Source organism: Xenopus laevis, chromosome 5L (assembly GCF_017654675.1).
Source record: "Xenopus laevis strain J_2021 chromosome 5L, Xenopus_laevis_v10.1, whole genome shotgun sequence".
NCBI classification, from domain to species: Eukaryota; Metazoa; Chordata; class Amphibia; order Anura; family Pipidae; genus Xenopus; species Xenopus laevis.
In genome coordinates this window covers 58122819-58138568 of record NC_054379.1, presented here as the reverse complement: position 1 = coordinate 58138568, position 15750 = coordinate 58122819, and the positions used below count along the sequence as shown (strand labels likewise).

At 38.1% G+C, this 15750-nt stretch overlaps 1 protein-coding gene across 1 annotated transcript in view; it reads right to left on the bottom strand.

Moving 5' to 3' along the window:
• Positions 1–511: 511 nt before the first annotated feature.
• The window catches only part of qpct.L (glutaminyl-peptide cyclotransferase L homeolog), a 44277-nt gene continuing 29038 nt past the window's right edge, over positions 512–15750 (bottom strand). Inside the window, exons 5-7 of the mRNA XM_018262004.2 lie at positions 11780–11879; positions 2745–2861; positions 512–1762 (exon numbers count right to left, since the gene is read on the bottom strand). Of these exons, the coding sequence (XP_018117493.1) occupies positions 1617–1762; positions 2745–2861; positions 11780–11879 (363 nt within the window). The 3' untranslated portion in view covers positions 512–1616. The remainder of the gene's footprint in view (positions 1763–2744; positions 2862–11779; positions 11880–15750) is intronic.

Here is a 15750-nt window from a genome sequence, read left to right as displayed (position 1 = left end):
AAAGACTTTATTTTTGACCTGTTCCTGTTTTGCTTGAGTTCCATTAAATTCTGTATATTTCACCATGCCTGCTTCAAGTATTTGTGGCTTTTTCCCTGGGCTTCCACCACATTCAAGTGTGAATTTAACTCCCGTTGCGGCTGTTTCCCGCTGTGAACGTTACAATCTCCTCCAGCGTGGGCAACACAATATCAGAAAACTCCTTTGAATAAAAGTTAATGTGAATCTCCAGAGCTGAAACATTTGCATAACAGAGTTGCCTTCTTGTGCATTTTATAAAATGAAAGCAACATTCCTTAAAACTTGTAATTTATAGAATTTTGTATTTCCTGTGTAGGCTTACCTGTATATAACTATACCTAGGACTGGCATTATGCTATATGATAGCTATAAAATATACAAAACACCTCGGTGAACTTTAAAACAAAATAAAACATTAAACAGGCTACTCCATCTTCATCCATTCCACTGCCAATTTTCTCTCAATAAAACAATTCAAATACAATACCACTTCTTTATACCCATTTATTGTGCCACTCTTAACAAATGTGCATTAAATTTAAACAATTTCAGTTACATGTCAACCTGTATATAATTCCACCCACTGTTAATGCCTGCTTTGACCTGTGTTTCAAGATGGCAGTAAACTGAGGAAGCACTGAATGCCTAATGGTCAACATTTACCATCTTCAAGATATTTCAGAGGGTTCAATATCTTGTAGAGATATGTGTAAATAAACTGAACTTGCTGAGTAATCTTGAAAAAAATTCACTTATGTGCAGCCACTCAGATGAGTGGTAAAGCTCACTCAGCAAGTCCAGTCCCTTTACACCTATCACTACTTGATACCGTGTATCACAAAAGGAACAGTAACACCAAAAAATGTAAGTGTTTTAAAGTAATGAAAATATCATGTACTGTTGCCCTGCACTGGTAAAACTGTTGTGTTTGCTTCAGAAACACTACTATAGTTCATATAAACAAGCTGCTGTGGAGCAATGGCGGAAATTGAAAAATGGCTATATGGCACAGGTTAACTAATGGATTATAGATAACACCATTAGTTTGACAAAGCTTATTTGCTATCTTCTGTATAACCTGAGCCTTTTCTCCTTTGAATGGCTGCCCCCATTGCTACACAGCAGCTTATTTATATACATATTAGTAGTGTTTCTTAAGCAAACACAGCAGTTTTACCAGTGCAGGACAACACTGCATTATATTTGTATTACTATAAAACACTTTTACTTTTTGACGTTACTGTTCCTTTAAACCTTAATAGCTATTTCAAAAGGTTTTTCAAAATGATTTTGCTGTATATTTAATGGAACACAGTGGTTAAATAAGTTTCATTGTCTCTATGAGAATACTCACAAACAAATGTCTGCATTACAGGAATTTGTTGGAAAACTCCATCCTTCTTTACAATTTCTGTCCTAAATATGATATAAAACATTCTGCTTACAGCTAAACATTTTGAGAAAAAAAATGCACCAGCAAATTATAAGATGGAATGTTTACATTATATACATTTTAATATACCATTTTATTATATCTTATAACACGCTGTGCTCCTTTGAACCAAATACATCAGATACTCTGTGTTGTGCACAAATCATATATTAAGGTATTCTAGCACAAACACTTGTAGAATTTTATTAAGGTTGTCAATAGTTGCAAAATCAAGGTTTTCTTCATTGTCATCCATTGTATGCCATACATCTGGAAATGGGGAAGGAATAAGGTGTAGAATTGGAACACCTGTATACGTAAAAAATAAATAAATACAATAAATGAAAAGACATGTAAGTATATTTGTACTATATTTAAATGTTTTACATTGTTAATACAAAAGAAGGCAGCATTCTATAAAAAATGTTAGGTGAAAAAATTGTTTCTAGCCACTAATATCATTATAATTTAAAGAAGCAACACGTTTATTGTTATCGATACTTTTTATTACTCATCTTTATATGCAGGCCCTCTCCTATTCTCCTATTTTATTCCAGTCTCTTATTCAAGTTATTGCATGATTGCTAGGGTAATTTGGACCCTAGCATCTAGACTGCTGAAATTGCAAACTGGAAAGGTGAACAACTCCTTTAAAGATAGACTAAAGCTTATCAAAGTCAGAAGACTGAAAAGGACTTGTGAAAGTATGAAGATGCATTGTCTTGTTTCAAAATTAAACATAGAAATAATCAAGTTGCTCTGTTGAAAAACAGATTTCAGCACAGGAGTCTGTCAAAGGAGAACAGTATCCCTTAAAGTGATATTGACACTGACGGTCACTTCTCATCGTAAGGATTTCTAACACTACTACTGCAACACAAATATGGCAGCCCTCCTTATGTAGACACATGGGGGATTGAAAGGGTAATGTAAAATGAGGGATTCAATTGGTAATGTAAAAGTGTCACACATGCAATGTTATAATAGTATAATTATAATTTCTCGTGTCATTATCGCTTTAAACCTTTTGCTAGATTCCATGCATTGTGAAAGGCTATTTTTTTTTTTTAGCCTTTCTTACCTTTTGCACTGCAGCAACTTCTTAACAAATCTTGTCCTGAAATGTCTGACTTTTCCTCCAATATTTTTTATATTTATGCAGTAATCTTACTTGACTTTGGATATCTCTGAATTATTATTTTTACACATAACTTATAAAATATACTTTCTTACTAATGATGATTTGCTAAAGCATATCAACATTATATTATTTGGGCAATATTTGACTTACCTCTTTGTAAAAATGGCACATGGTCATCATCTACTGGTCGTGCACGAAAACCACTTTGAAAATACTGGACCTCAGAAGCATGATCCTTTAGTAAATTAAGCCCATGGAGTCTCCTTTCTAAAGAAATAGATATTAATTATAGTGCTATCTACACAGATCTAATGATGAATTATTCATTTCCAAGTAAAATTTGGCAAATAAAAAAACATACAAATTAAAGTCACAGATGAAGAAGGTTCCATATGTCTTCTCCATTTGTCAAGCTCATTAACATTCCCTAAAATATGTTTTATAGCTTCAGACAAGATGCCACCTTGTGGACAAAACACATACCATCACTTTCTTTAACCATTTCAGCATATACTGTATATCATAATATAGTAAAAGTAAAGTAGGTTGAAAAAAAATGGGAAAATAATGTATACAGGAAATAAACCCAATAGGATTGTTTTGCCTCGAATAAGGATTAATTCTGTCTTAGTTGGGATCAAGTACAAGGTACTGTTTTACGGAAGAAAAGGAAATCGTAAAAAATTAGAATGAATTGCTTAAAACCGAATCTATGGGAAATTGCCTTTCCATAATTTATAGTTTTCAAGGTAACAGGCTTCCAGATAATAGATCCTATTTCTGTAGTATTTAGTCTTGGATTATGTATGTTATATTGCATATATAGGGGGAAATGTAATTAAAGTTGCAAAGAGAAAAACAATTTGCACCAATAAGAATAATAATCCACATCTCGCAATGTAATATTGTTCCTTTAACTGTTATTGCATTGCGAAATTTAATTGCGCACTGAGAATTTTAATTGCGCACTTAAGAAGTGCTTGAAGGTGTCGTAATCTTTTGGAGCAAACATAACGACTTTTTCTGTAAGAAGTTTTACATTTACTGCACATTGGGGCAAACTATAAAATACACAAACGGCCTTCCACTGTCGGAAGTGGTAGTTAAACAGTTTCCGGGTTTGCAAAAGCTACATTAAATTTGCGCAAAGCAAATTTTTTTTTCATGCAAAGGCATAACTTTTCGCATTGCAAATAGTTTTTCCGTTACTGACTTTATTACATTTTCCTAATTGTGTGTATTGTGAACTGGTCCCTATGCTCAGGTAAAGAAGAGCATGACAGACCACTTGCTGTGAAGCAGAAATGAAGAGTTTATAAAAGCTCAGTTGAAACGGTAGAAACAAACTTGGCAATGGGAAGAAAATGGTAGTGCTTCAAATAAGGTAAATTGCAATTTTAAAAAATAGATTTCAGTGCTGGATACTATCAATGGATATATTTTGAAAAAACTGTCAATGGGAGAGGTCCCTATTCCTGAATTTAGCCTGAAAATCCAACTATTTGGGACTTTTCAGGCAAAAATCCAAAAAATTCAGGCTTTTCAGGGTAAAAGGTCAGAAAAAAATTGATTTGGGGGAAAAAACTCGGAAATACTTGTACAATTCGGTTTCCACGTGATTTTATCTTGTTTGTCCCTGATCCAATTAAATAGTGGATTCTAGTTTGGTCAGATTTTTTTATATAAATACTCAGGAAAAAACTGATTTTGATAAATAAGGCCCTTTGTGTACTCATGACAGTATCCCTTTAACCACAATGTGGCATTTTGTCTAAAAGGATAACATATTTTATTGTATATATGACAATAAGGGGGTTATTTACAAAACTGAATTAATCAAATATTTTATTAGATAATTGTCCCGTTACCATGAAAAATCTGAATAGCACTGGCATTTAACTAGTGCAAGGCTGTCCAACTGGCAGTCCGCAACCCCCCCTTGTGTGGCCCTCCACGTGAAAGTCTGCCTGCTGTGTTTGTTTACCATGTGTAAAATTTAAAATGTATCACTACAGAGATTAACTGGCCCCTACATTGTTTAAACCTCAAATTCACACTGTAATCTCCAGTATTGTTCCCACAAGTAATCCCCCCTGCATTGTTCACACTTCTGACACCTCTATTGTTCACATCGTAAAGCCCTGTAATGTTCACACTTGAGACCCAGACTGAAACTGCCCACATTGTTCATCTGTTCACAATTTATTCGAAAATGCTAATGGGTCACCAGCACTGTCACTATATGAAGTACATTTTAGAGTGGTCCTAATAAGTTTCCCTGTCTCCTGCTCTGTTCTGCCTTCCCTATGCTCCCTGTGTGTACCATGTTCTGTCTGCTCTTTGCATCCTGTGTGCCATACTCTGCCTGTCCTATAAACCCTATGGATAAGCCTGGTATTTGTTCTGGGGGGTTTGTTAGCATTTGAGAGCACCTGGATAACTCCTGAACTGGCACTAACAGTGTAAGAAACTGTAACCCACAGCATCTTAATACCCCTGTGAATTGTGTCTGTATGCTTCCCTCCCATTTAGACTGTAAGCCTTACGGGGTAGGTTCCTCTAGCCTTTTGTTCCCTTGACACTGAGCACTTAATCTGTATTGTAATTATATTTTTTATATTTATGTGAATTGTATTTCTAATAATGCACTTATTGTTACTTTTTATTCCAATGACCCCTTGTTTGTTACTACTAATTTATTGTTTTGCTGTACAGTGCTTTGCCCTCGAGGACCGTTTTACAAACAAAAATATACATACATACATTTGAGAATTATTGTTAGGGGCCCCTAAGGTGTTTAATCATATGCTGGGAGTACTGTATTATACACAGGGGAGGAGGAGGCATATGGATTTAAGAGTATGTCTTAATATGACTTAACTTTTTTCACATATGAGTGATCTCCCTGCCTGGGCCGGGCCACTGTAGTTCGGCACCCTAGGCAATAACTTCAATCAGTGCCCCCCCCCCCGTTCTGCATTACCATTTCCCTCCTTACCATGATGGTTTTTAAATAAAGAAAGCAAGAAAGTGTACAACACTTTTTTATTTATATTACTGCCCTCTGAACCTGTACCAGCATGCCCAGCAGCCATCCATAATACAGTCTCCCCCCGTACCTGTACCAGCAGCCATCCATAATACAGCCCCCCTGTACCTGTGCCAGCAGCCATCCATCATACTGCCCTTCCGTACCTGTACCAGCAAGCTCAGCAGCCATCCATCATACAGCCCTCCTGTACCTGTGCCAGCAAGCCCAGCAGCCATCATATTGCCCCCAATCTTTACCTTAAATCTGATCACATCATATTGCTCCCAAGTATTTATGTACCTGTGCCAGCACCCAGCCCAGCAGCAACAGCAAACATATGGCCCCCAAATCTTTACCTTGCTGTGCCCCTGCTTGGACAAGTGCTACATATACATGTTGGCACAATAAAAATAAAAGATAATAGTTTTATTAACTATATATATATATATATAGTCAAATGTAGAGGATAGCGGCACTCACAGGATTTGCGACAGATTCAAGGTTGGAAAAAATCTTTATTGAAGCTCAATGTTTCGATCCCCCACAGGGATCTTCGTCAGGAGGGAAAACAAACAAACATTCAGGCATCACACTAACCCACAGAATTTAAACCCCTAACAGTGAGAAAATGGCGCCAAAGGACGTTGCTAGGCAACCAAACAAGCTAGTATTAGCTTGTATGAATAAAAACCAAAGATGCTGGGATATAGTGAAGTGGAACAAGGAGTGTAGGTAGTAAGGAAGTGAAACGAATATACAGAGTAAAAGCAAAGGTTTTATTAAAACTCGCTATCGCTGTGCCAGCAAAGACCACTATTCTGTATCAATACGTTATTGTCCAATCAGTAGCGCCGTCGGATTCTACCGGCCAATCACCAGACACACTAGCGGTGGGCGTGCACACAGGCACTCGCAGCCTCCGTATGGTCGCTGGTTACTAGCCACCTTGGATATAGCAACCGAGGACAGCGTGTGCGCAGATTTACCAGAGGGCGGTGTCCAGATTGAACTACATGCCGTTCCTTGCTGGTAGGCAAAGACTTCCCCCACCCACACACGGGTAGGAGATACAAGATTCTGCATAGACTGACCTGCACCTCGACTTTTGTGGTTTATATTGTGACATGCCCATGTGGACTGTATTATGTGGGCAAAACTACTACACAATTGAAAGAAAGGATAGCCAACCACAGGTCAGCTATTAGTAAAGTCCTGAAGGACAAGGCAGCTAAACAGACATTTCTTACAGATGGGACATGGTCTCCCCACATTCCGCTGTATGGCTATCGATTTCCAACCACCATTACCAAGGGGTGGTAACCGAGATCTGGCTTTAATTAAGAGAGAAGCAAAATGGATATATCGTTTGGACACGGTCACCCCGCGTGGCTTAAATGAGACTCTACCATTGGGATGCTTCATGTAGTTCTTTATGCAATACCCAGTGCAATACCCAGTACGGTACTGCGACCCTAACATGTCACCGTTATCTAACCATTTGTTGTTTTTATCCATAGCCTGTAATTATGCAACTTTGTAACAATTTGTTATATGATATTACCATTGCTTGCTACTTCTCATTACAACTTCCTCCTCCTACCTCTTGCCTGATCTGTCCCCTTTATTCTAACCCTATCTGCTGCACAGGCCATATACCACTATGCCATATGTTTGGGTCGTCCAAGCGCTGTCTGTTACCCTTGATACACTATGTGGGAATAGCCAAAGTATTGTCCGCTAGAACTTCTGACAGGCTTCGCATGTTGAGCCTCTGCCTAAACCCGAGCCTGCCGCTGCACGAAGATGGAGCCCGTCCACAACGTTGTCATGGTAACCCGCACATACACTGTAAATGTGGGAGACACGTCACCAGGCAGACAAGACGTGAAGGCAGTACCAGAGGCGCGGGGAGCTGCGCCCTCTGGTAAAACTGCGCACGCGCTGTCCTCGGTTGCTATATCCAAGGTGGCTAGTAACCAGCGACCATACGGAGGCTGCGAGTGCCTGTGTGCACGCCCACCGCTAGTGTGTCTGGTGATTGGCCGGTAGAATCCGACGGCGCTACTGATTGGACAATAACGTATTGATACAGAATAGTGGTCTTTGCTGGCACAGCGATAGCGAGTTTTAATAAAACCTTTGCTTTTACTCTGTATATTCGTTTCACTTCCTTACTACCTACACTCCTTGTTCCACTTCACTATATCCCAGCATCTTTGGTTTTTATTCATACAAGCTAATACTAGCTTGTTTGGTTGCCTAGCAACGTCCTTTGGCGCCATTTTCTCACTGTTAGGGGTTTAAATTCTGTGGTTTAGTGTGATGCCTGAATGTTTGTTTGTTTTCCCTCCTGACGAAGATCCCTGTGGGGGATCGAAACGTTGAGTTTCAATAAAGATTTTTTCCAACCTTGAATCTGTCGCAAATCCTGTGAGTGCCGCTATCCTCTACATTTGACTCCATTACATATCGGCAGGCACCCAGGTCTTTAACAATGGAAACGGTGTGCACCTTGGGACAGTGTATATATATATATATATATATATATATATATATAGCACCATGGAAAGCCAGCACTCTCGAATAAGAAGTTCATATGCCTGGGTGCAGTATCAAAACTATTATCCACAGAAATCCAAAGGATCCGCACTCACAGGTCTTATGCGTAAAAAAAGATTTTATTACAAAGCTTACAGCCTAACGTTTCGGCCTCCTCCGAGGCCTTTCTCAAAAAGAGAAAGGCCTCGGAGGAGGCCGAAACGTTAGGCTGTAAGCTTTGTAATAAAATCTTTTTTTACGCATAAGACCTGTGAGTGCGGATCCTTTGGATTTCTATATATATATATATATATATATATATATATATATATATATATCGTGTAGTAGAACCGGCACTCACCCTCAAAACGTCAAGCCCCGGGTGCTACTTCAGGAATTAGCATATTAGATCATTTAAGAGCACTCACGGGTGTTGTGAAGAATACTTTTTTATTGGAGTGTTACAATCTACCCCACATCAACGCGTTTCGGTTCTCTCTGAACTCACTCGGAATTATTTTCGTTTTGAAAATACTTTTTATTTACAACTGACGGGCACGGCAATGGGGTCCAACGTGGCCCCCTCTTATGCAAATTTATATATGGATTTTTTTGAAAAAGAACACATCCTATCTAAGTATGTTGATCAATTATTTCTATACAAGAGATATATCGATGATGTGTTCCTCATTTGGCGGGGGGACCACGTTGGACTCCAAACATTTGTTGCCGAATTAAATGCCCTTTCTACTCCAGTCAAATTTACATTAACCCTTGATCGAGATACAGTTGATTTTTTGGACATCAGAATTTTTCGTACGTCCAATGGTGTGGGCACTACTCTTTATCGTAAAGACACAGACAGAAACACGGTTTTGCATGCGCACAGTTTTCATCCGCCCTCTATTTTGAGATCTATACCATACACACAATTTCTTAGGGTTTTTCGCAACAACTCTGATTTTGGGCGGGCAAAACAAGCGTGGGTATCAGAAAGAGTTTTTGGACAAGGAATTGGAAAGAGCTCTCTCAAAAGAGGATACAGATAGTTCCATTACCAGGTCAGGTGAATCGAACAAGGGGGACACTTTGACCTTTGTCTCTAACTTTTCGCCTGAAAGTAAACATATTTGTACATCTATTAGAAAGAATTGGCCCATACTTCAAATGGATAACAGCTTACCATTTACTAAAGTGAAAGCGCCGAGATGCGCATACCGTAAGGGTCGGGCCCTGCGTGACATTTTGATGGTCACGGATTTGCAAAACACGCGGGAAACTACTTTGCCACAGTCATGGCTGAAATCGAACAAAATGACATTTAACAAGATGGGCTGCTTCAGGTGTAGCGGATGTATCACTTGTGGCTTTCTTCTAACTGGATCTCACTTTACCCATCCTCATAGTGACAAGAGATTTGAAATACGACATAGATGAACTTGTCTATCTGAATATGTGGTTTATTGTATTATCTGCCCTTGTGGCTTGTATTATATTGGGAAATGCACTACTACTTTTCGGATCCGGATGAATAACCACAGATCCACTATACGTACTGCTCTAACCTCCGGTAAGGCTGATAGTCCACTTGCGAGACACTGTGTGAGCTTTGGACATTCGCTCCCCTCCATTCGTTGTGTACTAATTGATCATGTCCCCCCACTTAAACGTGGAAGTGACAGGGGGAGGATATTGCTTCAAAGAGAGGCCAAGTGGATACGGACTTTAGATACAGTGGCCCCTAGGGGCCTTAACGAGATGTATTCACTGGCATGTTTTATCTAAGAATACTCTTGTCCGTCCTTTTTCCTTTTTCTTTTGTTCCCTTTTTCTAGTACTAACCAATATCGTACTTACTTGGAAATGTTGACAGTACGGCTTTGTTTTTATCCTTTTGGGTTTCAGACAGGGGATTGTTCTACACGATAAGTGGGGTATGGGAGTGGTGACTCATCGATACACTGCATTTATAATTATTCTATATCTACATATATTTGATCTTAGAACTGGGTATTAAGGAGCCTTGTAAACAGTATATATAGTATAGGTGTTACGACAATGGTTCAATATATCTTCTAGACAGCCATATGTCCGGGATGGAGTTTACACTTGATTATATTTGAGTGGTGCAGCGGGACAGAATTATTCTAACCTGTTGATATAATAACAAGAAATAAGCAGTCCACGTGGTTCGATATGTGGTATACACGGAACCATGGACAGATTAGGATGTGATTAGATCCTTATTCCAATGAGATTCTATATGGCTTTGGAAGTGTTGTTATTAATTCAGTAACTACGCACCCTCAAATGCTGCTATATATTATCATTTATTTATTAAAAAGCTTTTTTGACTAGTTTTTTGAACTGGAATACACGGATATCCTTGATAACCTTGTTTTGTGATCTGTCATCTGCATATTTCTTATGTCTTAAAGAGATTAGATGATTCACTATTCTTAATGTTTTTAATAAGGTCAGCTTTTTTCACTTTTTTACACTTTTTATAAGGATTTTTTAACATGTATTTGGAATTTTTTCAATGAATTTAGTAATTTATGCTAACACTTTAATGCAGAACACTGTTGTGAATACTTAATTAACACTGTTCACTGATTGGTTTATGCTTGTATTTATGGATCACGTGATGACTTCTGGGTGCATCCTGACGACGGTTCAGAGAGAACCGAAACGCGTTGATGTGGGGTAGATTGTAACACTCCAATAAAAAAGTATTCTTCACAACACCCGTGAGTGCTCTTAAATGATCTAATATATATATATATATATATATATATATATATATATATATATATATATATATATATATGTTTAAATATAATAGATACAGTCCTGTGTCTTAGGTGCCTAAAATATATTCTATAATATAGACCTGTTTGTTTCACTACTTTTTAACACATTTCATGCATGTAAGATCTTTTGATTGCATTCATCAATACGGGGGGAGGGGCTTGCCTAACATTCTCGCACCCCCAGTGAAAACTGCTTTCCTGCCTTTTAAATAAATACGTTTTTTTATAAATACTTATGTTTTGTTAAAAATGGGCTCTATGGGAAAATTGCATTCCTATATTTTATAACTTAACTTGTCTCAAAAGCTAGGCAGGAATTAATTTAGCACAAGACTTCAGATACCCTTGAACAGATGTACAAGTGTACCCATAAATGCTTATTTGGGCCTGGGAAATTGCAGTATTGAAACCTGCAGCAATTCTGCATGACAGCGTGCAAAGTGTAAATGATGACTGTACTTTTTCTCAACCTCCGTTCAATCTCAGCAGTATGCATACTGTTTGAATTTAGTGGTTTTTAAGTGAGGTTGAAAAAATTAGAAAGCATAGTTGGTAAACAGTTCAATTTAGGGTTGCCATCTGTCTGGTTTTGATCCTGGGCACCCTAGCTTTTTGAAGTGGCTGTCTGGTACAAAAAGTCCCAATTTTCAAAGTTCTCTAAAATGTGCAGAAATCAATTCAATTTAATTAATCCCCCCTCCCACTGTCTTGTTTTACCCAGAGGCAAAGGTGGCAATCCTAGTTTAGTTTAATTACTCAAACATTTTTTGAAAAAAAATCTAATTCAAAAAACATCACCTTACCAATAGCTTGTAGTCGGTTAAACCATCGAGCAGTTATTTGAAAATATTTTGGAAAGACTGGATTTGCAGTTCCAATTAGATCAAGTAAAATGAAGAGATCCTACAGAGAAATATATTAACAGTAAACATGTAAATGTTTCAGAAAAGTGAGTTTCATAGAAAATTGTATACAGCTCAGACATGTCAATTAACCTATATTTGTTTCCACAATTTAGGCCCCTCTCCCATGGTGTCAAACAGTAAGGTCTCTCTCTAATTTGCACCCAAAACATACATTTAAAAATGCATAGAATTGTAGTCGTCTGATTTTATAAGAAGTGAAACAGAAAGCAACGCAAGGGAAGTTGGACAGGGACAGAACTGGGGCCCCTGGGTTACTTTGGATTCGGGTTGGTATCTCTGACATATATGTTTCAATATTTGTATTTAAAAATTCTCATGTTCTGAAAGCCATAGACAAAAACAGTGAAAAGTCCAGTGCATTGTATTGTATTACAATTCCACTATAATAATTTTGCAAAGCTAATAATATTACACAAAAATTAAAGATCGTTCACAAAAGTAAAAAAATTTTTGCATTGCGCATATTTTTTCCCAAATTATGAACAGGGAATCCCAACCTTTTTTACACATACATTCACATTCAAAAGTAAAAAAAAAAGTTGGAGAGCAACACAAGCATGCAAAAAATTTCTGGGGGCTGCCAAATATTGTCTTTGATTGGCTATCGGTAGCCTCTATGTGGACTGGCAGTCTACAGGAGGCTTTGTTTGCCAATACGGTTGGTTTTTATGCAACCAAAACTTGCCTACATGCCAGAATTTCAAAAATAAGCACCTGCTTTGATGCCACTGGGACCAACAGCCAAGGGGTTGCAGAGGAACATGTTGCTCACAAGCCACTGGTTGGGGATCAATGATCAGTTCAATACAGCATGCACTGCTGTTAAATGCCATAGGCAGGCTCCCTAGCACTTTGAATCCTCAATGCTCCCCAGCTTGCACTAAATCTGAAGGGGACTCCCATGTGGCATCCATATCTTGCCTCCTTCTGAATGCGGCACTGCAAGCGCAACAAAAATACAGCATTGAAACGTGATCTTGCATTGTGAACTTTGCCACATTTTTGTAAATAAGGCCCAGGGAGTCAGACACAATGTTATAAAAAGGACAAATCTATGTTATTCTCTGTTTCATGTATACATGTTGTCATTCCACATTTCAATGTTTACATTTTACATTTTAAGAGTTTGTATTTGACATCATGGAGGACACCGCTGAGCATGTAAAACTGGCATGCATTCAGGGCCGTATTTACATAGTTGGCATCCCTAGGCCCACTGCCGTTTGTTGCCCCTGTCCCCTCCCCTTTATTCATGCAAATTTTCCTCATCTGGACTGGAGCAATGGGTATTTAAAAAATGATTGTATCCCCAGCGCATCGCCCAGTATTTTTGAACCAATGTGGGTGTGGTTGGGCAGCATGCTGCTCCCGAAAATCCTGCCCTCGGGCCTAGATGGCCTTTCCACAAATCCGGGCCTGCATGCATTTGTCCCAATTACTATTATAAAAATACAAGTCTGTTATAGGTTTAAAACATTAAGGTCTGTTTTTACTGCTACCAGAATATTGCCAGTGAAACATCACTTTTATCTAGCAACCATTTAAATAAATGAAGAAAATAACCTATATTCTTAACATGCAATGTGCGATGAACCAATTCATTCTGGCAGTAAAAAGTAAAAAAAACAAAAAACTGATGCTGATGTTTTTTTATTAATTTCCATGGAAACTATATGGCTAAAAGTAGGTCATGTTAGAGATATTTTTAATAGAAAGGGCATATGCTTCAGTGAATTAACGGTTTTTAGCTCCTCTCTTTAGATTTTGTTGTGGCTGGTTTAATAATAACAATGCTACAGGTTCTGTTCTGTCCAAATGTGTTGGTGTAGTTACTATATCATAACATATCATAACACAAATGTATCTATTTTTTTAATAAAACAAAGTTGACCTAACTCCCATCCACAAATTTAACTAATTTATCAAGAAATCAGCTCAAAATAGTTGGTGGGGGAAAATGCTGGGACAAAATCATGTGACAATTCGAATTGAACAAACTTTTCAATCTTTTCGCCTGGAAACCCAGACTTTAACGGATTATCCAGCACAGGTCACAATGTTAAGAAACAACTTTAGGGACAGCTGCCATTGACTTCTACATGGCCTTGATAGCTTTTAGATGGAGGATTTTCAGATTCAGATTTTTAGGAGCTTTCAGGGTTTAAATCACAAAAAAAATGAGTTTACCCTTTAAAAACTCAAACAGAAAAAATCAAAGCTTCATAAATAGGGCCCTAAAAGTCATGATTAAGGATTGTCTGTTTATTTATACTTTCATTTCACTTTGGAAACCAGAAAGGGCTTATAACATACTACAGGACATTTTAATTGTTTGCCTTTTCTATAGCAATAATGCATCATATGTAAAATACTGTGAAACCCCCATTTTACATTCTTCAGGGGACCAAATAAAATATTGGAAAAATAAATATGGGAAACAATTTAAATCAGGGAAATGTATTAAACATTATGGAGGTTATTTATCAAAGGTCGACTTGTGTTTTCCCCCAAAATTCAAGCTTTTCGCGTGATTTCAGTAATAACTCAAATTTCATACGATTTTTTCGTATGCCCCAAAGCTACAAAAAGCTGTAATCTGAAAATACTTCAGCTAAAACCTGTCAAGGTCATGTAGAAGTCAATGGCAGAGGTCCCTTGAACCATTTGAAGATGTTTTTAGCATTCACTATATTAGTGCTGATTTACTAACATAGCTGCTAAATTGCAGCTATTTGTAAATCAGTTGTCCATAGCCACCAGTCAAATATTTACTTCCAGTTTCTAGTTTGTAGCCCAAATGAATTAATGATTAGTTGTCATAGGCAATGGCACTTGTGCAACTTAGTAACTATGTTAGTAAATCTAACAAGAGAACACTAATAGCATGTGTTGGAATGAGTGGACAGATTATTGGGAGGGGCTGGGGAAGACCCAGTGGTCTTGGTACACATAGGTACCAATGACAAAGATAGAGGAGGGGGTAAAGTCCTCAAAAATTATTTAAAAAAACTAGGTGTTAAGTTGAGGGCGAGGACTACCAAGGTAATTCTCTTAGAGATTACCTGTGCCACGAGCACTGTTAAGAAGACAGTGGGAGTTTAGGGAGATTAATGCGTGGCTGAGAGATTGGTGTAGGGAGGAGGGGTTTTGGAGAACTGGGCTGAAAGAGTTTTAGGCTCTTTACTAGGGATGGGGGCACCTCAATGATGATGGTGCAGCTGTTTTTGGGGAGAAGATGGCTCAACAGTTGGAGGAGATTTTAAACTAAGAGTGGGGGGGAGGGTTCAGCAAAGGATTCAGTGGAAGACAGATTAGATGAGGTAGTGGGCAAAGGAAGGGAAAATGGGGGAGGATATTTTGGTACTGTTAAGGACAGGAAGGACCACATGTCATATGTTCAATATGGTACCAGTATTAAATGTATGTTTGCAAATGCAAGAAGTCTGACTGGTAAAATGGGAGAGCTGGGGTTCTCGTGCTGGAAGGAAAATATGATGTGATTGGTGTGGCCGAAACATGGCTGTATGGCCAGCGACCATACTTTGTTTTGGAGGGACAGAGGCAATAGAAAAGGAGGTGGGGAATGTGTGTTTGTTAGGCAGGATTTAAAAGCTATTATAAAAGAGGACGTGATGTTAGAAAATGAGGTGGCGGAAGTCTTATTGGTGAAGCTCTTCACAGATTGTATGCTATAGACCCCTAAGTGAGGAGGCGGAGGCTAAGCTCCTGATGCAAATAGAAAAGGCTGCTAGTTTGGGGAAAGCAATGATTATGGGGGATTTTAATTACCCAGATATTGACTGGAGCAACAATACTGCCAGGACAGTTAATGGGAACAAGTTTATAAA